This window comes from Perna viridis, chromosome 7 (assembly GCF_037379345.1).
Source record: "Perna viridis isolate PV_CMFRI_1.1 ecotype Kerala chromosome 7, ASM3737934v1, whole genome shotgun sequence".
Lineage (NCBI taxonomy): Eukaryota > Metazoa > Mollusca > Bivalvia > Mytilida > Mytilidae > Perna > Perna viridis.
The window spans coordinates 32,154,744-32,177,998 of NC_142451.1; the positions used below are offsets into that span (position 1 = coordinate 32,154,744).

General features: G+C 33.4%; 1 protein-coding gene across 1 annotated transcript; it reads left to right on the forward strand.

Annotated features, from left to right (window-relative positions):
* The first annotated feature begins 2,709 nt into the window (after positions 1-2,709).
* On the forward strand, positions 2,710-21,888 carry LOC148612331 (uncharacterized). Its single transcript, XM_088593661.1, has 8 exons — positions 2,710-2,994; positions 14,030-14,212; positions 14,748-14,866; positions 16,076-16,205; positions 16,513-16,626; positions 17,280-18,443; positions 19,274-19,355; positions 21,632-21,888. Exons 1-8 carry the CDS (start codon positions 2,931-2,933, stop codon positions 21,822-21,824), a joined length of 2,049 nt encoding a protein of 682 aa, XP_088449787.1. The 5' UTR covers positions 2,710-2,930; the 3' UTR covers positions 21,825-21,888.
* Positions 21,889-23,255: the final 1,367 nt, after the last annotated feature.

Below are 23,255 nucleotides of genomic sequence, written 5' to 3' on the forward strand. Positions count from 1 at the left end.
GAACATACTGTGAAAGTGTTATTGTTCGTGGGGTACCAAATTTCGCGGTTTTTGTGGGTTTAGTAATCTACGAAATTTGGTTCCAAACGGAAAGGACATGTACGTTTGGTTGGAATGAAAGTGTTGGCAGCCCCACAAACTTAAGAATCTGCGAACTGATATTTTTGCCTAATCCACGAAAATTGGTACCCGCGAATAAAAATACTTTCAATGTACCGAATATACGTGTAAATCCTGAAAATACTGAGCCTTTTCTATTCTATTTTTAGACTAGAAGTGGTGCTACTTTTCAAAATTATCGCGATCATAATCATGTTAAGTCCGTTTTTAATATTTCTATGAAACACTTATGAATTTTTCATCAATATAATGCAACATTAAAGGACTTAAACTGACTGTTGATTCATAGACAAGATAAATACTATTAACTGTAAGTGTTAGTAAGAACCAGGCAAAATGGGAAAAAATCAGAAACATGCACGTCAAAAACCCACCAATCTAACAACGTTATATCACTCAAGGATACTTTAATTAATTTATTTCTGCATCACTGGCATTGCTCAGAAATATTTCAATAGAATGGAAAATGTTGTTTTTTCCTTGATTCTGGTGGTGCAAATAATCAAATTACACTATCAAAATGATGGTTTTCTTCATACCATATTTCACAACTGCCCAATTCTTACAGACTGACATTTAAAGGCTCACCTAATTGAATATCTCATTTTGAATATACAAATGTATGTTGTTACGGAGGTTTTCAATGAAGAGAATTGAATATATTACTGAGTGAATTTTATGGTGTTTCGTTTGTTGTTTCAGATCATTTTGATCTAAAGAGGGATGGTGAAGGCCTTATAAGGCCACAGGGACTTAAGGACATGTACTAAAATGCTTTTTAAACTATTTTAGCTCACCTGGCCGAAGATCATGTGAGCTATTGTCATCACTTGGCCTCCGACTTCGTCGTCTTTGTCGTTAACATTTTTTTCAAAACTATTCTCCTCTTGACCAATTGGAACCAAACATTTTGTTAATGTTCCTTGGGATATCTTGCGTAGAACTGATATGGAAATTTTTGATCCGTTGAAAAAAAAACATGGCCGCCATAACTAAAAATAGAACTTAGGAGTCGGACAGTAGTTTTTCGCAAATATCTCCAATAACCGTAAGGTTAAGCCAAATTCTGACAAGATAATTTAGTGTTCTGAACAGTATGATGAGATCTATCTGCCAATAAATTTTCGTATTAAACCGTTAAGCCATGTTGGAGTTATTGCTCTTTTTCAACATTTTTTTGCTATTTTCAGTGTTATTTCTTTCAAAAATATTCTCCTCTGACACTAGTATGAGACCAATTGGAACCAAATTGAATATGAATGTTCCTTCGGGTGCACTTTACAGTTACATTTAGACGCACTGTTTCGCACAACCAGTTAACTCGGTCTAATTTGGTAAAACTTAACATCAAAAGTTGAAATTTGGTGGATATATTGTTTAAATATAGTTAAGCATTTATACATAGACAAATTTAATAAAAGTAATGGTATAAACAGGCGTAATTAAAATGAATAATGATATCCGGAACGTTTCAGTCCCCTGTCGTATTAGGTTCTCTTCTCGGCATCAGCTGGCTGTTTTTCAAAATATATTATTTCGCACGAACTTTAAGAACTGAAATTGTGAGAAATTGAATCGAAAAGGGTGTTTTTATTTTTACCCTTTTCCCACCTTCCCCACGAATGCTTCATCCTTCTGCTAGTGTCTGAGTGCCTGATATTTTATAAAACAGTATTTGGCTGTTAGTTTTGGAAAGGCACCCCTGATTTGTACTAAGTTAACTATGTAATATTTTTTCTGTATGTTACCATGGCTACTGGATTTAATGACAATAATCACTATATTACTGATGAATATTTGAACCTCCACACACCAAGAATTAGAAAAATATGTACTTTTATGAAAAAAAAACACTTGAAATTTATTTGTTGACTACCTTAAAACAGCTTATTTCAATAAAATTATACGAGACCAAATTTTCAGAATTGACCTAATTGTATAGTACTATCTTATGGCAAGCTCTCAGGAACCCTACATCTGACTATAGGATTTTCACCATAGAAATCAGAATTTCTTAAGTTGGTTAAGGTGCACTGAGTAAGAAAATGTAACTTGTGTTAAGAAATTTATTTGTTTAGTGTATATAACCCCTTAGAAACCAAATTTGCTGATTTTTTATCATTTCAGATGCGACGTCATGGGAGATATTCTTGTATCTTCTTACAATATTAGTAAAATACTAATATTACATGTATAATGTAAACCGCATCTTATTACCATAGGAGTCCAAACAAAATAACAAAGTATAGCCAAAAGCTCCGATTAGTTAGTACATGTATTTACAATCAATGTTCTTTGTTTCAACTAAAAATTTGGAATTCCGCTCCTCCATATAGTTGTAGCCTATCAGAAAATAACTTACCAAGTAACACCAGGCATTTTTAATTGCAGTACCATGATCCCTAGAGTACCCCCATGCTTACAATGTACATGTACTTTTAATTTTCATTTTTTTTTAAATTTTTCTATAAAAGTAAAGTTGGTCGATCCATTATAAAGTTGCACCACTGAGTTAATGTTTCAAACGTCATGAAGTTAAGATTTTTTATCATAAAAGCAAATACCTCAGTATTATTTTACGAGGTGTAACTAGGGCGAGGATTATTATCTGATAGTACCAACACGGCATCACTCCATCTGAAATGTAAACTACTTATTTGATGTTAAACACAAATTTATCTACATCTTAAAACATACAGATGGAAAATAAATTTTTATAGTTCATTTTGAAAGACAATTTAGATGAAATAAGATGATACACTCTAAAGAAAATCAGTCTTCAAAACGAGATTTTTTGGTGTATACGCATAATGGCTTGGGAAAACTTTATCGGTTGCTACATTTTCATTCTTGTAATATCTATAAAGATCCAAAGTAAGTCAAACATTTTGAATATTTCGATTGTTATAGTACTTTACTATGCTATGAGTGGCGGTTCGTGTCATAATACTTTTGAAAAGTAAGCCGATAGAAAAAACTTTATGCACAAGGAAAAAGTATCGGCTTACTTTTGAAAAGTAAGCCGATACTTTATTAATTCATGTCATAATTAAACTGACCAATGAAAAAGGTCGTTATAAGTTAATAGGAAAGTGATTGCGCATAAGTCGAAATTCAGTAGTTGGTTCCGCAACCAGGAAACCCTGACCTTATTTTATCGTACCAAACTGACAAATTAAGTATATACATAATATGATAAAAGAGGAAAGTTCTCAGTATTATCAAATTAAAAAGGTTATGAAGAACAAATGGGTAATTGGTTGACACCTGAAATTCAAAAATCTGAATGTATTGCAATGATTTTTAGAGATGGTTTCCCCCGAGAGAGAACCGAAGATCTTTTGATTCATCGCCTATATATTTATTCTTACATAATGATTATCTTGCTGTTTTTTCCCTTTCTATATCTACATCGTTATCTACCAGTTTCGATATCTATATAGTTCTGGGTCTGCAGACTTTCTTAGTTGTTAAGCCTCGAGGAGACTCCTATATTTATAGAATACTTCGAGAAAACATTTTGTTTTGTAAATTCCACAATTAATTATTTTAGTGAATCGGTCACGATATATCTACATGTTAATAAATTAGTATTGTACATTCGGATAAAAATATATATTATGTATGTCTAATTGTATCTATAAATAACTGGGTGTTAATTGACTGAAGGCTGATAAAACCATATAGTGACCATATTTATTGGGTAAGATTTCATTAGTGCTGCATGTGGGGGGGGGGGGGGTGTGAAAATGGAAAACAAAGTAGAATTTGCAAGATTTTCATAATCATATAATAAATGAACGACATATTTCTTGGTAACGTGCCCTTGATCCATAGAAATATTCCTAGCCAACCCTTCATCAACATTTCTGTTAAGTGAATTTGACTTGGATGCAATTCATGTAATACGAAAAAATTGTTATTGAAGTAGATACAATGCATATCAATTGCCAGGTGGAACAACCAAGACCGTTAGGGGGAAGGACCCCTTTCAAAATATACCGTTTTTTTCAAACTTGGTATCAATCGATTGCAAATAAATAGATGTATTTCATATACAGTTGGACGATTCTTGTGAGATTTACAGCACCCTGTCCACTTCGAGAGAGCACTTGTGTTACAAGAACCCTTCCTTAACTCGCGGTGTGCATTTCATCGACTGCAACTGATACTACTCCCTTTCCCACCCAAAATGGTGGTTCTCCATTCTGGATGAATACCGTAATTCCTTATATACGATGAGAAGTGTAATGATTTTTAGTTAATATATTCATTCGAATATTGGATCTCAATCGATATATATAAATAACCAATGAGTACATACTTCGTTGGGAGGGAAAAATCACATCTTAAACAAAACAAAAACAATACAAAACAAAACAAAAATAAAAAAAACAAACAAACTCAAACACAAATAGAAATAAAGGAAAATGAAAATTTGACTGAGAGAAAAAAAGGAACTGTCAATATTTATCGGAAGTGGGGATGGGTCCGATATATACTCTCATTAAAAAGAAAATGTTTTCCTGTCTTAAATTACAAAAACGTTAGTGTCTTTTCTATGTGAAATAAAAAGTGTGTACCGTATCTTATATATTATAAATTACTCTTAGACGTGGTTTAAAACATGAAATCAGTACAGTGTTATTGTTAATTAAATAAGTAAATTTAATTAAAATTTGAGAAAACTTATTTATACAGGTGCTTTTTTTTCATCAATGCACTTGTAATACAACCGTTTATAAATGCCCTACCAGTATTTAGCGTGACAATACACTTGGAATCCTGTCAGAATGTACGGGGTTAATTAAGCATTTTGCATCGGAACCAAAGTTAAGGTTTATGCATAAAACAACCTGTAGGTACATTTCCACTCACTTTGTGATGCGATAAAGTCACCTGAAAAGGAGTGTGGTGACACTGTTTTTTTGGGTTTTTTTTTGGAAATAGGAAAACCGGATCAACATTTATTTGGAAATCAGAAAAGAAAAAAAGAATCCTTTAAAACTTTTGGAAGAGGATATGCTATTTCATTTCTTGTCACTCATTCTTTGTCGCCGTTCGAATCCTGGCTTCCTCGATTTCCCTTTTATTTGTGGTTAACTTTGTTTAAATGTTTATTAGAACTGATGGTCTTGCAGTTCCGTTTTGATGCGAGGATAAAACTCAACTTTCAACCAGTTCTTACTGGGCTGTAATGAGATATTGCTATGCTCACCACCGAGAATCGATATCACCTGTCATATGTTTACTAACTACACACCAACGTAGTTCATAACAAGGTTGTGAAAGCTATAGAATAGATATCGACTAACAGCTTATTATCAGTCACTTCTTTTGTGATGAGACAAATTCCAAAGTCTATTAAACCCTAAGGAAATATATTAACCCTGAAAATTTTGTTGTAAATTTCCATATTTTTCAAGTATTCCACCAAAAAGAACTTTGTGTTCATATTACAGTGTCCACAAACATATTGCGGTAACTAGAAAGCAGGTTTTTGCGTCAAATAACCCAGAGGTTCTGGGTGCATATGGGGCCCCATATCCCCAGTTAATTTATTGTTTCCTGTTTTACGGACATCGAACATGAATCTCAGGCAAATTTGCACACTGCTACCATGCATCATAAATTTGTGTGTGTTTTTTTTTTTTGTAATGTCCTTTGTCATAAAAATGGTATATTCTAAAATAAATCAAAGTTCAATATTAACCATTTAAAACAATTATCTTGTGTTTAGATACGTTTGAATTCGACCCCTGTACTTCTTATTTATCCCATTTTTTTTACAATTTGACGATTATTTGAGGCGTAAATTTTCAAACAATGGATATAAATTGATTCAGTACATGAGTACATTGGTGTGTCCTTTTATTCATATATTTAAAACAGTCTTAAAAAGAAGTGTAGTTCGATAAACATTCGTGCAAGTTTGTTAAGGCGCTTGAATTGGTCAATGAACAGGGAACGAACCGCAATTTTTGTTAAATGCTCGTCTAGCATTCGATTCATTTTGCATTCGTTCTTATTCGCTGTTATTCGTTTGAGAACGTTACAACGAACGCCAAAGAACGTTCAGTGACCGGTTTGCAATTATCAAAACGTTTTTTTTTCAGAGCGCTTCCTGTACGGTTAACATTCGTTTCAATTTTTTTTTTATTTTAGAAATACATGGGTTGCTTTCAGTATCTTTATTTTGATATAAAAATATTTTACAACTGAAAAGGACTTTTTCGATTAAGGTAAGCCTTTTACAAATCTCGATACATGTAGATACGTATTTTGGTATTTATATTTGAATAATCGAAAGCAACCACAGAATTTAAATAAAAGCTGATTTTGACTATAGTTATCTGCAGATCTCTCATGATATTATTAGAGATCATGAATTTTTAATTCAACAGAACGAAAAAAGAAAACAATGAAACTTACCTACCGTTTTACCACTTTGGTGAGACTGAAAGCGGCAATAGACAATCGAACTTCATGATAAATTGACTTCAAATTAAAGTTTGGTTAGTATGGCCAATTCCCTTTGATTTACCATTTCATTTTTCAAATATATGAAGGAAAACAATGCATAAAATTGAAATATATCAACTAAGTAGTATACGCCCATGTTAATGTTGGAGAACCAAGATTTATCGGAACTGGAGAAAGAAAGAGTAATTATATACTACTGAACACTGATGTACATGTATGTAAGTGTCTAATATGGTAGAGTTGTAACGATAATATCATTATAAGAAATCAAAGCTAAAGTATCAATTGACACATCCGCAACCGAGTTCTACATGCAACAAGAAGACTTTAGAGAAAAGCTTACGGAAAAACACAAGCTGTGACGTGTCAATTAATGGGCCGTGTAAAGCCATCAACATGTAGTAGGACTCTTTGTTATCAGACAAGCTCTTACATTTATCAAAAAAATACATCAAATTTAAACGACACGAAACCACACAACAATCCAGTATATTAGTAATAGATAACTATTCATTATTAAGATTTCGTTACATGCATTGAAGGCCCTGCAACTTCCAGTTACATTATTCACATTTCATAAGAAAAAAACTGTGCTGCTGTTTCCTTCCTTTAATATTGCTTCATTTTTATTTTTTATGCATTCTATTCCCAAATTCAATTAAGTCAATTAGATTTGTTTTCCTTCCGCTATGTGTTCATTCCATTCGTTAGCTACCCGTTTTCAATGCGTTTAGATCGTTAATGCGTATACAAATCCATTTTCGCTTTCGTGTTCGTTCTTCGTTCGTTAAAAATCGTTCTGAATGCGCTATACTATTTTTTATAGTTGCATATTCGTATTTAGCACGTTCAAAACAATAACTCTTCATCTGATAGGTGATTGACAGCTGACCTTTCAAATTTTTTTCAATCCGTTAGACGTTCGGTTGCTTAATTTGTTATAGTGTAAGGGGAAGTTTATACGTATTATAAACTCCATTAATACGATGTATGTTTTGGCCGGGTTGCATTCGTACAAATGGCTTATAAAATGGTGAATGGCAATTTTCGGTGAGAATATTTTCGTAACATTTTTCTTAGCAACTATAAATCATAGCCACTAGATATTCGATTCACATATACTTGAATGCGAATTCAGGTCAGTCGCGCTTCTAATTCCTTTTTACTGACTTGATGTATTTTTCAACATTTCCGGCGAACCCGGTCATTTCTGTCATTGACCCATTTTTACATCATTTTGGGACACCCTAGGCTCCCCTTCTGTAAAAATCTGTGTCCGCCACATAGTGTTATATATGTACAATGTATTTATGATAATCCTTGTCTGTCTCTGGTGCAAGAAATACCTAGATGGTTGTATATAGTCCAAAACATCGAAAATCCCATTTTTTTAAAATTCGTGTTCAATTGTGACTTTGAAAATACACAAGTCATCAAAAGAACCCCAGAAGTATTAATTATGATGATTCAAATAGAAAACACTAAATAAGCCATTTTTTACTGAAGCATAAAACTCTAGGGATTTTAACAGTGAAAAAATGTGTCAATTTAAGCAATTTTCGATGGGGTAAGGATACATATTTTTTTACATACTATCTATGACCATGCACTATTAAATATTTATATACATGTAGGTAGCTTTATAGTTTATGTCATTTAAGTCGGGTTGGTCGAACGTACCTCCATCTCGTTTAATATCATAAAAAGATTGATTTCTTACAGGATAGTTCCAATGATAGACTATGGAACGCCATAACTGTCTTATCTGGTCACTTATATTTATACGCGGTGCTGTTTTCTATATATTCGATAAAGTCTTATTTATATGCGGTTGTATTATCTTGATATGTGGTGGTTTTACCTTTGTATCGGTGGGTTTACCATTATCTGCGGTGGTCTAAAGTCTAAAAAGTATATAAAGTCTATAGGAATCTGCCAACCAGCAAAATGGGTATCGGATCGTCCAGTCATGACGATGCAGCACAAACAAAAATAATTATATAAGTCTAAAGGATTGTACAACGATACAATCAGTTGTACAACGTCACACTCAGTTTATTTAAGGCACTGAAGAAGGTCATTTGTTGACTGAAAACACTTTCAGAAACCAAAAGAATCTTACTGATGTCCATTTATATATTCTCTATTCTAAAGGATTGTACAACGATACCGATAAAGGTGTTAACACACTATAATAAAGTATATAATGGGCAAAATTTTCATTATATACTTTATTATAGTGTGTTAACACCTTTATCGGTATCGTTGTACAATCCTTTAGACTAGAGAATATATATATGGACATCAGTAAGATTCTTTTGGTTTCTGAAAGTGTTCTCTATAGAAAAATGAGGATGATTTAAGCAAGCGTGACTTTGATGATGTTAGTTTCAACATATTTATTAAGTTATTTGCATATTTTAACACCACGTCAAAACAATAGAATATATATCAAATTAATTACGGGATTCAGAAACAAGACTTGAAGTCTTATATCAATCCGTCTCCTGAAATCATGAATAATAATTATATCATTGATATATAGCATAGCTCAAGGAAGTAATGCTCTAGATAATGTTCATAACGAGCATTAGGTGAGTTTGATGAGGTTGATATAATTAATGCTCTAAGTATTTACTCAGGTCATAAGCAATTTTCAAAATTATTCAAAAGAAATATAGCTCTATAATTTAGGCTTTTGGTTTGAAGCGTTGGCTCTGTATCAAAAAATGTTTGAACCTTGGTAAACATTTCAACGTTTTACTCATCAGACATCTCATCTGATCCAAATTACATGTAGTCCATGGGCTGTGAGGGTCCACCGTGCACCCCAACCCCCGCCACTAACCAACTTCATCGGGAATTTTAGGTACTTTTATACCACCCATTACCGAATCAATATGTCGCCAAAGAATATTCTCGGATTCTTTTTCAGTATAAGCCTATATTTATACCCCACTGAGTCAAAAACTCTAGATTTTTGTGACCTCAATTGCTTGAGTGTCTAAGCCTTCGTGGGATAGCATGTGTAAACAAACTAAACATATCTAAGTATCATCATATAGCCCGATGTCTTAGCTTTACAATGGTACCAAGACAACTTAGTGTTTTGGGGTTAAATAAAAAAATGTACTCCTACCCTGCCGAAAAATCGCTTAAATTGACATTTTTCAATGTCCAAACCCCTAGAGTATTTATGCGTTAGTAAAAAATTGCTAATTTGGTATTTTCTGTTTAAAATTATCAAAATTTATACTTGTGGGTATCTTTTGATGAATTTTGGCGATTTTCGTTGTCAGAATTTATCCAAAAAATGCACAAAGTGGGATTTTCGAATTTTCCGTAAAAAGTCATATATATTCGATTCTTCAAGTTATTGTTCAACTAAAACGTCTGAAATTTGGTATCATTCGACAGATAATTTAATCTTCTACATAAATAAACCACGAAAAACTAATTTTCATGAAAGAATGTTCAAAAATTGTTAAAAATATTACCCATATCCCTAGAAAACTGCTCTCATTATCAAACAGAATTCTTAATCACAGCATATCGACACTGTAGAACTAATATTTTAGGCATTCATAAATTTAGATAAAGATGTCCCAAACATATCTGATCAATTCAGGCGCTTAGATTTTCCTTTTAGGTTGACAATTACTATAAAATCGATAAAATAGGAATTTTCAATTTTTCATTTCTTTTGAATAATTTTAAAAATTGCTTATGACCTGAGTAAAACCAACCTCTTCACTTTGCATCTAACTCGCAAAATGCACATAATGAACATTAGAGCAGGGGCGTACTTTCGGAAAAAGTAACAAAAATAAACACACACATTTTAAAGATGAAATAAAGGTTATTTATCACATATGCATACCATAAACGTAGTATAGGCTCTGAAAAACTGGCTCCAAAATCGTTAAAATTCAGGAGTTTCCCTCAGGGCTTTGTCTTGCCGGACTCACTGGGGGCCTTGAGCGACCCCCCCCCCAAGACCCCTCGCCATAATCTTGCGTACAACTAAAACAGGCTTAGCTACGCCCCTGTTAGAGCACTACATCCTTGAGCTATGCTATATATCAATGATATAATTATTATTCTTGATTTCAGGAGACGGATTGATATAAGACTTCAAGTCTTGTTTCTGAATCCCGTAATTAATTTGCTATAGTTCATTTCATTCTATTGTTTTAACTTGGTGATGAAATATGCAAATAACTTAATAAATATGTTTAAACTAACATCATCAAATTCACGCTTGCTTCAATCATCCCCAATTTTCTATAAAGAACACTTTCAGAAACCGAAAGAATCTTACTGTACTTGGTCTCGACTTCCATAAGGCAAATATTTCCGATATATCCTTTACCCTGTTCTATTTGAGAAATAGATAGATGCCCATTGATGTCAGGTGTTATTTTTTCCTTTAAAAATGATTATACAAGATTCTCGAAGCCTAATTCTTGCACAATTTCCGCAATTTTTTTCATAATGTGCTGCACAAAATTGATCAAGTTTGAAAGTTCCGAATATTTAAGCCATGCATTGAGATAATCAAAGCTTTTTACAGCATACAATGAAGTTTGAACAGCATATAAAGTCGTATAAACAGCATATAAAGAAGAGTGCTGATGTCGAAAAATACACTGCATATATAAATAAAACAGTGCATTTAAAGATAAATCCACTGCATATAATGGTAAACCCACCGCATATAATGGTAAACCCACCGATATAAAGGTAAAACCACCGCATATCAAGATAAAACCACTACATATAAAGATAATACAACCGCATATAAATAAGAAAGAGTAATCAAGGGAACCAAGGTTATAGCGGTAATCAAAAGAATGTAATTCAGGGACAAAGCCCAGACATGGAAAACAGACACACACAACAAAGAACATAAAGTAACTAAAATCATACATACAAAGTAACAAAAGTAAATGAGCAACTCGGACTCCACTAAAAACTGGGAGCATGGACCAGGTGCACCGGTAGGATAAGCATCCTCTGCTTTTCTAGAAACACCCGCCGAGTTGCTCATAAAAAGTCAAGTCCGGGGTAGACAAGCGAGGAAAGGCAAACTATGACCCGTTGAATAAATCAGTTTTCATGGTGCTGATGAATACATCATAACGATCCACGAGTTCATGATGACGACCATAAAACTTCTGTAGTGATGACTTCAATCTTGTAGCAACATAACCCTGTTCCAGAAGCCTATTTGTTAGACTTCTAGCGCGATACAAAAAGTCTGCGTAGTTTCGGCAAGCTCTGGCATAGCGTATGAGTTGTGATATGAATACTCCATACGCAGGAGCCGAAGGGATGTTGCCACAGATGAAAGGAAAGTTGACAATTCTGAATGAAAAGTCATCACGTTTGTCGTAAAGTTTGGTCAATAGTTTTCCTTTACCATCGATTTCTAAGTGTAGGTCAAGATATGAAGCTGACTTCACAGTATCTGTAGTATCCTTTATCTCAAGTTCTTTTGGGTAGATACGATGTATTAAATCCCCGAAATTAGGATTGTCCAAAGATAATACGTCATCTATATAGCGGAAACTGAGATTGAAGGATCTAGTTTAACCACTAACCACTCTGACAGAGAATCAATGTCTTCTTGTTCTCGTTTTATCCATTTTCTTGCATAGAACTTTAAAGTTATAATTCCAATTTATGGAGCGTGGTTCACGGTACTTGGGACCTTTAGAAAGGATATTACGTAGAGATTCGTTTTCGATAATGGTTAAATCTCCCGTAACGACGTGACCAGAAGGACCATATTTGAATGGAGAGCTTTTGCAAGAACAGTTAGATGGTTTAGCCTTGAAGTCCTCAAGAAAGTATCGAATATAAAGAAAACAGCACCGCTTATAAATATAATTGACCAGAGAAGACAGTTATGGCGTTCCATAATAGACAATATTGAGTGATATCGTCACAATAATTATGTAGCAGTCAAAATAAAAATCAGATGCAGTGATTCATGCATGTTAAAAACCCACCAAATTTACTTTTATTTCTTATTCAGAATCAGATACAGACCACATAACCGGTCTTGGTTTTTCATTTGGGGGTTGCGATTTTGAGATAGAAATTATATAGATTGTACATGCAATTTGCACTTTGCAAGAGTTATCATTCTTGATTTGGCTTCATTTTGGTTGGTTTAAGTGGGAGATAAATGTATGATTTTCTAAAAAGTGCAATTTTGAATGCAGAAAGTATAGCATATGTAGACTAAAAATGCATCATGTGTCCTTGACCATGAATCACTGTTAATATGTCATTAATTAAGGTTCCATTGTCCCGTAACACAATAAGAAATCTAATTTCATTAACTTTTAGTGTGTAAATAAAGTAGAATGTGACTCGTATGTCTGTCTGTCTGCATGTCAATTAAAGAAAATTTTCTGAGCACAAGCCATGAGCTCTTCTGTAGATTTTGATTAAAAAAACTGTAAAATTGTTGAGCATCATGTTAGAATGGAAGCAAAGTGCCACAACTAATTATTTCAAACTTGCAAGGTTATTGCCGCAATGAATCTGGAAAATTATAAAATTGGTCGATTGTAGCAATTCTAGTCTTCTTTTCATTTTGTTGATAACACCCCCTCCCTCATAAATAGTCCCTTTTATAGCTGAATTGGTAAAATTAATTTATGGGGGTATAGAAGCTATGTGCCTACTGGAATCAATCGGAATTACTCGACCATTTCCGCTACACTAAAAGTGTACTAGAGTACTATCTATACGATGTATATTTCTCGTTATACCGGTATTCCCGACTTGCGGACCAACATTTTGTCAACATTTATCTTTTACCCTTTGGAGCAGGTGCCTATTCGGAACACGTAAGGTTTTCCATCCGATATCGACGATACTTTAGAAAATCTCGAAAGTCAAAAGGGAATTTCTCGTTCTACTGACCCTGCCATATATTTTCTTTATCCGGGATACAAATGAAAATCATTTTATGTAATCTACCAACAAAATGAAACACCTTGTAAATTTTAGAAACACCTTTGTGTTTGTCTGCTGGAGATTCCATTTTCATTCGAGTTACCTCTTTTTTCTGCACCCGAATCCGAACATCGATTAGAGAGACTTCGAAATTACACCTGCTTTTACGGGAGGTAACTCTGCAAAAACAGGATTAAATATGGCTGCATCCCGAGCTCCGCAAGTAGGAAATATTGACCTGAAAAAATCATTGTAGCGGAAATGGCCGAGTATTGATTTTAGTTGAAACCAGCTGGTCCTATTTAAAGTTTGCTATACTCTATTGGACGTATGTTACAAATATACACCTCTGTACGTAATCAATGAAAATAGACAGGGTTTATTTATCAAAAGTTTATATACACTAATAATTCTCGTATCGTACATTTTATGATTAGTTGGTCGTTTTAAAAAGGCAATGAGACCAGAATATACTTTTCATCAGCGCAACAACCATTCGCTACAGCCCAGGCACAATGTGGAAGTTTTGGTGGAACTGTCCTGGCATATGGATCGGAGTTTATAGCTGGTCTGCAGCAATGTCTTTCCAGTCCTTCAGCGGTTTACGTCGGTCTCCCCATACTGAGGAAAACGTCAGGTAAATGAATCATTTTCTGCGGGGGGTCGGTGAAAGAACTTACTGTCATGAAATACCAGGAAAAAAAGAACTAAGGAAAGCAACGAATGCATGTTCCAAACACTATTCTGCTATAAACAATAGTACACAACATACATGTAGTTACGAGTTCCATAAAAAAGTTATATAGACAAGCGAGTCATGATAATTAAGTGAACACAGCTTTATTTCCCTTTGAATGAAATGGTTAAGAACATGATTTCTGAAAATGGAAAATTTCAGTCGACCATAACTATATATTACACTTGCATTAATTTTCTAACAGGAACCGATCGCGGATTCGAGAAGTTCCGAACTTGGCGATTCAGTGATTACTACATTTCCTACACGAGCAATCGAAATTTCCGGGCATAAGAGAGGTGGGCTCCTGGATCCGCTTATGAAGACAGAACTTTCTGATTCGAGCATGCTTAAAGTCAGATTATTATAAAAAAATAACATTGAAGTCAAATCAACGGGTGTAAACCTAAAAAAATGCTATGTTTTCCTGTTTTAGAGTGTAAAACAGGTCAGTGGGATATTGAAACCCCTATCAATGAGCGGAGCAGTGACAAACATCTGGCCATATGTTCAACCTTCTGTAGAGATAACCAGTACTCATATATTGGGATCACAGTAAGCGCATATAATTCATTCATATTGGTATGACAGTTGGTTCATGTACACACATATGGCAAGCCAAAGTGGACAAAAATCAATATTTTGTAATATTTGAAAATGAATTTTTAATATTACAATATAATTTTTTTAATATTAGAAAAGATTTTTTAGTATTAGAAATTCAGTTTGTAATATTACAAATTCATTCTCTAATATTACAAATTCCTGATTTAGTAATATTATAAAATATCACATATTTTGTAATATTAAAGAATGAATTTGTGATATTAGAAAATGAATTTGTAATATTAAAAAAATGTTTTTTGTGCATTTGCATCGAAAGGTAATCTAAGTAATTTGAAAGAAATATTTAAACGTTGCTTTTATAACTTTGAATATTTGAACGTATAAAATAAATAAAATAACGTCATATCCATTCAGCCAATCAAGACAGAAAACGTCACTGGTGACCCGGGGTATAATTTGAGGGGCTACCGGGTTAGAATTTTAGCTAGGACACTCTGTACCAACACAAGGTATTAGTTCGGCGCTACGCCTTAAAATCTAAACATGGGCGCATTAAGTAATTTATAAGTAAGAGGTTTTACTATTTGACCGTTCTTGCTACTATTTCACATAAAATTAAGCTTTTCCATAAAAAATGCGGATCCGCTCTACTGAGCGTAAATGTTTGGATGACTGTGTGAGAACTTCGGTATTATAATTCAACCAGAATACGATATACTTTTATCAATATCAATATTAATATAATTGAATACTTTATAACCTTGTTTCGTCTACTATATGAGATGTGAAAATTACTAGTATTTACAAATGAAACGTTCACACGTGTTGTAACAACATGTGACAGTAACAGTAGGTATATATACCGCTATCAGAATATTACATTGCAAGTATAGGTTATATTATATGTCAAATACAATTTAAGAACAAATACAATGTAGGAACCTAGGCCACACGTTTCCCCTTACCTTGATTTTGGATAGGTAGGTAGGTAGGTAGGTAGGGAAATGTTCCCCAAAGTACATGTATATATTTTTGTAAAAACCATGAATTTAAAAAAAAAAAAAAACTTGTCAGAGAATGGCAGTAAAATTATTTGGGAAGGGCCAATATTTATGAGTAGATAGGATAAGGGGAAACAAACTTATTTACTTTGCTTTACATGTATATTATTTTTAACGATTTGTTTATGTCCAACAGTCTACCACATGTTTCTGTAGTGGCCAGGCTTCTTACAAAAGCCTAACAGACAAACCGTGCAATCTTGTAGGATGCCCAGGCAATATTAACGACCGATGTGGCTCTTCTGATCCGTTAGTATATAACAAAGGTATACATCACATATAAAGCCTTAGAGATCGATGATTTGCTTGATTGTAAAGTTAAGGATCGTGAACACAGTTTTCCTACTTTTTTAACGACAACTTAATAAAAATCGAGAGTCAGAATGACTACCATTCACAAAGAATATAGAGCAAATGCGTCTTTTAATTCATTATAAATATTGGCAAAACAAAATACGGAAGCGTCAGCAGTGAAATTTTCAGAGAAGGCAAGACAACATTTCGCCGTGATGACGAGGATGTACGAATTACAGTACGCTATGGTGTTTTATATGTTACAAGTTCTATTTTCAGATCAGAGTGACCCTCACCCCTCTGCTTGTAGGACCAAATTCTGGTTCCCATGGGGTTCAACCACTATGACAATTGATGGACAATGTGATGCAGTACTATCATTTCTTTGCAAAGGTTAAATATTTCTATAGATCATACCTACGTCATAATATAATAATGCATTTATCAACATTTACATGAATAAAAACAATGATACAATGCACTGTGGTGGATTCGGTATACGTCATTTTAAGTACTAATAACCGTAGTATTTTTTAAGCCTTTTTTTGAACTTTTTGATTTCCAAGTTGGTTTTTAATCGAGTGTGCCGCGTAAGGTGTTTTATAGTTGTAGAAATACAAATGTACAATCATGTTAAACCCTGCATCAAATGCACCTGATATATATTTTAATAATCGATGGTTAAAGCAATGAGGGATCCCGAAAAAAGTAAATACGTGCATCCTTTTTTTAGTGTGAAAACTACGGGAGCGTATGAGGGACACCCAAACGTCAAAATTTCGACTTCAAAAATTTGAAAACAAGAAATTTTAAGTTTAAGCTTAAAATTTCGACTTTGAAGAAGTTTGGATGTCCCAGGCACATTATATTGTAATAAACACTCCTTGGATGTCCTTAATACTAATACACTTCCGTAGAAAACCGACACAGAAAACGAAATTAACCACATAATTAACTACAACAGTGATTTTATATTAACGATTAATTACTACTTCATAGTCCTGACAAAAGTAGTGAGCATTTGTTTTTATTTGACTTATTCACAGAAGGAGAATCAGATGAAATAGAATGTTCCTTACCAGATGTATCACAAACAACAACATTTGGCTATACAGAAATGTCAACACTTTCAACGGCATTTGAAAAAAATGACACAATTAACTCTCCTACAACAACTGATGACGTTACAACTAAGGAGAGTACTAGTTTTATAACGTCATTTCAGTCAGCCGAAGATACAACAGAGCTGTCTAGTCCGACAACTGATAAAGGATATATAACTGAAACTACTGTTGTTATGGAAACAGGAATAGAATCTACAACAGATAAATTTACTTATGATGCAACGACGGATATGGACAAATCTTCTAGAAATAGAGATATCACAAGCGTTGTATCTGAAGTATCAACATTAGCTGAGTTTACATCCACTCAATACACTAGCCCTTCTAACGAAGGAGGTGAATCGTCTGCCAATAATGGGCATTTCAGCAGCGATGACTCAGCATCAAATAAATCATTTACAACATCAAGGGTTTCACAGGTAACTCCATCAATTTCAGATTATTCATCATCGGAAATGAATACTCATGTGACACAAATAGTTGAACAAACAAAGCCTTCTACAACGATAACAAAAGATGTAACGTTTACGACATTTGATATTCAAGTCAACAGAAGTGGGTCCAGGGAAAGTACGTATGTCTTTACGTCAGAGCAAACAACATCAGGATCGGTTACATTCGAGAAAAGTAGATTTTCCTCCTGGCCAGTAAATGGGCACACTACAATGCATACTTCACCAGTTCCTTCGAAAGACGGACTTCCGGTTGACTTATTTACAAATGTAGCGTCAACTTTACCAACGAACTTCATGACCAAACAAGTTTCACCCGCGTCGGGCAACATTTCTAGTAATAAAGAGCCTTTCACGAGTGATTCTAGAATGACAAAGGTCAATAAAATTTCTTCTACAGAATATTTTTCTCATAGATTCAGTACTCCAACAACAAAATCGACTGAATCATATACAAATCAAAGACTAGCAAAAACTTCGACCGAAGAGGGGACACGTGATATTTCACCAGAACATACGACAGTAACTGATACTTTTGTCTCGAGTACAAGTGAAGCAGTGCCAGATTCATTAGAATCAATTTTACAGAATTCAAACATTTTTGAAAAAAATATCGAAGACCAAGAAACAACACGTAAGATACATGGTCTAAATTTGGTTTTGATATGCGTCAGTTATCTTTCTTATTAAGTAATGGGAGAAATATAGAATCATTATTTTATTTGTTTTTTTTGTTCAATGGTTGAGTAAAAAAGAATATACTCCCAAATGTGGAACATTTATTTATTTTTCTTAAATCCCAAGACCCCTCGCTAATGGATTGGTTGATGCATAGTTAATTGATGATTATGTGCCTTTGTTTTATAATTTCGAGATATAGGAGTAAGCCAGGGAGTAATTATTTTTAGGTAAAATACACTTAGGCTACATCAGTTATAAAACTTCTATTGTATTTATGATTTACATGAATTTGCACCTGACCTGATTATTCTCTTTGCTGAACATTCATGCTCAGGGGCGAATCTAGAGTAAGTTAATGGGATTTTGAAAAAAGGCAGTGTCCAAAAAGGGGAATCGAGGCTTCTGTTTACTCATGCAAAAATGTACGAAATTACAACATTTTCCAAATAACAGATTCCAATTCCAGGACGCCTCCCCTCCTGCTGGATCTGCCACTGGTTCTGCAAAGGCTTAATATTTTTTTTTGTTTAACTGAAGTCCGAATTGCTCTTCTGTTACATTGTATGTATTATTATTTGGTTATTTTATGTTCTTTATTATGTTTGTCTGCTTTCCATGTCTGGTCTTTGTACCTGCATTACAACCTTTTGATTTCCGCCAGAATCGTCGTTCCCTTGATTACTCTTTCAAGCATTTTTACAAAAAGGCATTATCGGTCTTACACATAGATACACTGACAAGTTAATACCTAACTTAAAGATTCATTTTCATCTTTTATTGTAGAAAGTTTGGTAGGAATTGCTATCGGAGTTGGAGCGTTTCTGCTATTCATTATATTAGTACTAACGCTGATAATCAGAGCATGGTAAGACAAACCTTAAAACAGGTTATCAGAGCTTGGTAAGACAAACCTTAAAACAGGTAATCAGAGCATGGTAAGACAACCAAACCTTAAAACAGGTTATCAGAGCATGGTAAGACAAACCTTAAAACAGGTAATCAGAGCATGGTAAGACAAACCTTAAAACAGGTAATCAGAGCATGGTAAGACAAACCTTAAACAGGTAATCAGAGCATGGTAAGACAAACCTTAAAACAGGTAATCAGAGCATGGTAAGACAAACCTTAAAACAGGTAATCAGAGCATGGTAAGACAAACCTTAAACAGGTAATCAGAGCATGGTAAGACAAACCTTAAAACAGGTAATCATACATTTGCTTTAATTAACAAAATTTTATCTTGTCGCAATTTTTTGTAATATTTGGTCATGATTTTTAAAAATTGTTATTTTGGTCCACATTATGTAAAAAGGTACTGTAACAGTAACTTATAATTGAATACATGTATAGTAAACGCTTTTCCATATGTTGATAGAACAATGCATATGTTATTTGTAACAATTGAATAAAGAAAATAATAACTTAAATTTGAAATAAGGACCAGCTATTACACGAAATAATTCAGGGAGTGTAATAAAAACAGAAAAAAAATATAATAAAAAAAGAAGGAAGTGGGTACTGAATTCTCGCCAGAAGTACCTGTGGTAGATTATACCAGTTTTGTTGCATCTGCATCGTATTTCTATGACTTTGAAGGAGCCGCGGTATTAGATTTAACCAGAAAATATTCGTCATTCCGACATTTGTGATGCAAAAATTACAAACAGTTATTGTAATTTTTCTAAATCTAGTTTTGCAATTTAAGAACTTCGAATCAACAAACACTTGGTTCAGAGTAAGTAGATTATCAGATGACAGAAAGCAAAACTTACTAACTTCATGTACACATGCCATTAATGGTTGACGTTACGCATAACTATATGCGGAGCGTTAGAGTGAAAACATTTTGCAAAATGTATATATATTATAAGAGACCAACAAAGTGAAAAAAGCGAAATGAATGTAAGTATAAAATTTAGTAATTTAATCAAATCATTAATTTCAAATACGTTAACATGACGCACTGCTCATACATTGTTCCGCAAGTCACATGATAAAATTATGCTCATGTCTTTGATCGGATAGGTCAATTAAATCTTGCAAATATGTTCACAGAAACATGCACTTGCTAATTGAACAAAACGTATATCATAGCTAGGCATGCGCAATATACAAGGCACCGGCCATTTTTTTGTTTTGACTTCTCAAAATTTCTTCCTCACTCTTTCTGAACACTACAAAAATATAGTCCAAATGTAATTTCTTCTATATGAATAACATGTAAATATGTTTCTGACAATTATTCCTCTCAATAATATTCTATCATTTCGGCAAATAAAATTCAGATCTAGATATCAAATGAATTGATATTTTGAGGGACCCCTTTTTGGATGTTTAGTAATAAATTAGCATGTAGGGAATAAAGTTCTTGCAGTAACGTGCCAAGAAGCATTAGGTGTACTTAGCATGCTCTATTTAATATCCATCCTATCATCAATATTTTATGATTAATAAACGGGAATAGCAGTGATATTAAGGAAGTAAAATTGGCGGGAAATAACAGTGGATTATACTACACTGTTGAAAACGTTTGAATGTGTTGCGAATTAACTTTCGGACATGTTTAGGAAAAAGGTGATACAGAACAAAAGTTAGATACTGTTTAACTCTCCATTAACAGTTCTTACTCAGAAATCAGTAATTGATTGATATCAAGAAAATCAGTTCTAAATAATGTGGGATATGCAAATGTATGATTGTAGTTTTATTTTACATCATGTAATCTTTTTTCAAATTTTGTTCGTGGTACAATTCTCACAAGAATAAAAAAAACAGTGCTTATAACACTTTGATTATACTGAGGAGCAATTTTGGGGAAGGGGATGCTGGGATTTTTTTGAAAAAAAACATTTATTCCAAATTTGAGCAAAAAATTATTTCTCATGATTACTCAGCCATGGACAAAACAAAATATTTTGGTTCAATATTACCCCCATTACTTAACCATGTTGATTTTCAAATACAAAAATTGTAACTCAAAATAAAATACCAGCCCCGCCCCACTTGAGAAGAAAATGATCAGTGCATTTGACATTTAGAATTACAGAGGGAAAAATACACACACACATACACACAAAATAATTGTCATTCGTCCAGTTGGTCAATGAATGAAGTCAATTACATTCAAGTATTATTTTTCAGTCATGAACGAGTCATAAAGGAGAATCTACAAAGAGCTCTCTACAAAAAGAAACAAAGAGAAACGCCAAGTAGTGACTGTGATTTAAATCCCTTCAGAAACATGTATAATTTTACAGAAGGAACTAACCCATTTAATAAATTGCGTACATATGACACTTATCACGACTGTCTGTTTTACCCAGAGTACATTTGATAAGCACAAACAAAGCTGACTATGAATAGCATGAACCATAACGGCATCCAGTTTTTGTGGAAGCTCTGTTAGGCTAAAAACCACTAATTCCACTTTCCATAGGCTTCTATGCTAATTTCACAATATTCAATGGCTTCTATGGACTTTACCTTAACTTTAACCTGCAGAGGACTATATATCAGCATGATTCTACATATGTCAGCTCACAATCCTCAGAATGGCATGTGGGGTTAGCAGACTTGCAGTGCAGTACTGGTCACCGGAAGTGAAGGGTCTATAAATAGCATGGGAAATCCCAGTGTTTTCACAAGACAGGGGTATATTTAAAAATCATTATGGAGATTAGGCTTCACATCACAAGAAGCAAAATGCACCTATAAAATGTACAGAAATGTTTTTCCTTTCAGAAACTGTTTAAATTTTTTAAATAAGATGAGAACTTTTTTCACAGCACTATGAGGAACAGGGGTAATTTCTGCGTAGGACTATTTTTGCGTACGTTCCAAATGCTCATTGGTTGAATTGGTGGTCTGTAACCTAAAGAGTCACTTTTTGTCTTAGAAAAAATAAATAACTATACAGGTATCTTCCTACACACATACTGAATGCATTTGCAAAGTTTCAGTGAAATGTGACAAGCACTTTTTTAAATATTTGATTTTTAAATATAGGGTAACCAAGTTGTACGAGCAAAAAAGTGGCAATATTCTACCATACTTAAATGCATTAAATATTTGCAAAGAACTTTTTCTGACTTTTCAAATAAAAAATATCGATCACAACTTGTTTTTTAACAATATTAATGAAGAAATAGTTTTAAAAGTAATCATTTTCTGAGAAATTGGTCTATTTTTAAAAATTTAATTCTGACATGCCTCCCCCTTTTTCTTGATCACATGTCAAAAATCCTAAATCTTTAAATTTTCACAAAAGGTGATATATTTGGCTTTAAATTTGTAAATACAGTGTTTTCACATTAAAACATGACCAGTAAAGGGCACCTAAAGCAAAAAAAGTACTCAATAATGGATTTTCCATGTTGCCATAGGGGAATGCTGATATGGCCTTAACCGCAGTAATGAAAGTGAGTTTTTCCTCATTTCTAACCTAATTTTTGCTCAAATCTACACAAAACTTGATTTCAAGTGCTTATTACCACCATATTTAGGTAAATATAGCCCTCAAAGTTTAATATTTGATATTTTTACTAAATTTTCTACACTTTTTACAAGATAGGACATAAAAATCAGCCAAAAAGACCAATTTTCCATAATTTGGACCTATAACTTAAAAAAATGCATATTTTGAAGGATTTTTGTAGTGTATTCCTCTCATGGCAAAGTTAACAAGATCTTCAAGTAGTTTAAAGCTATTTCAAGAAACTTTTCATTTTGCCATGGCTTCAACTTAAGGCTAAAAACCACTAATTCC

Coding starts and splice junctions, on each gene's coding strand:
- LOC148612331 (XM_088593661.1), top strand. CDS start 2,931: ATGGCTTGGGAAAACTTTATCGGTTGCTACATTTTCATTCTTGTAATA. Junction 14,213..14,747: donor CATACTGAGGAAAACGTCAG/GTAAATGAATCA, acceptor TTCCTGTTTTAG/AGTGTAAAACAGGTCAGTGG. Junction 16,206..16,512: donor TCCGTTAGTATATAACAAAG/GTATACATCACA, acceptor TTCTATTTTCAG/ATCAGAGTGACCCTCACCCC.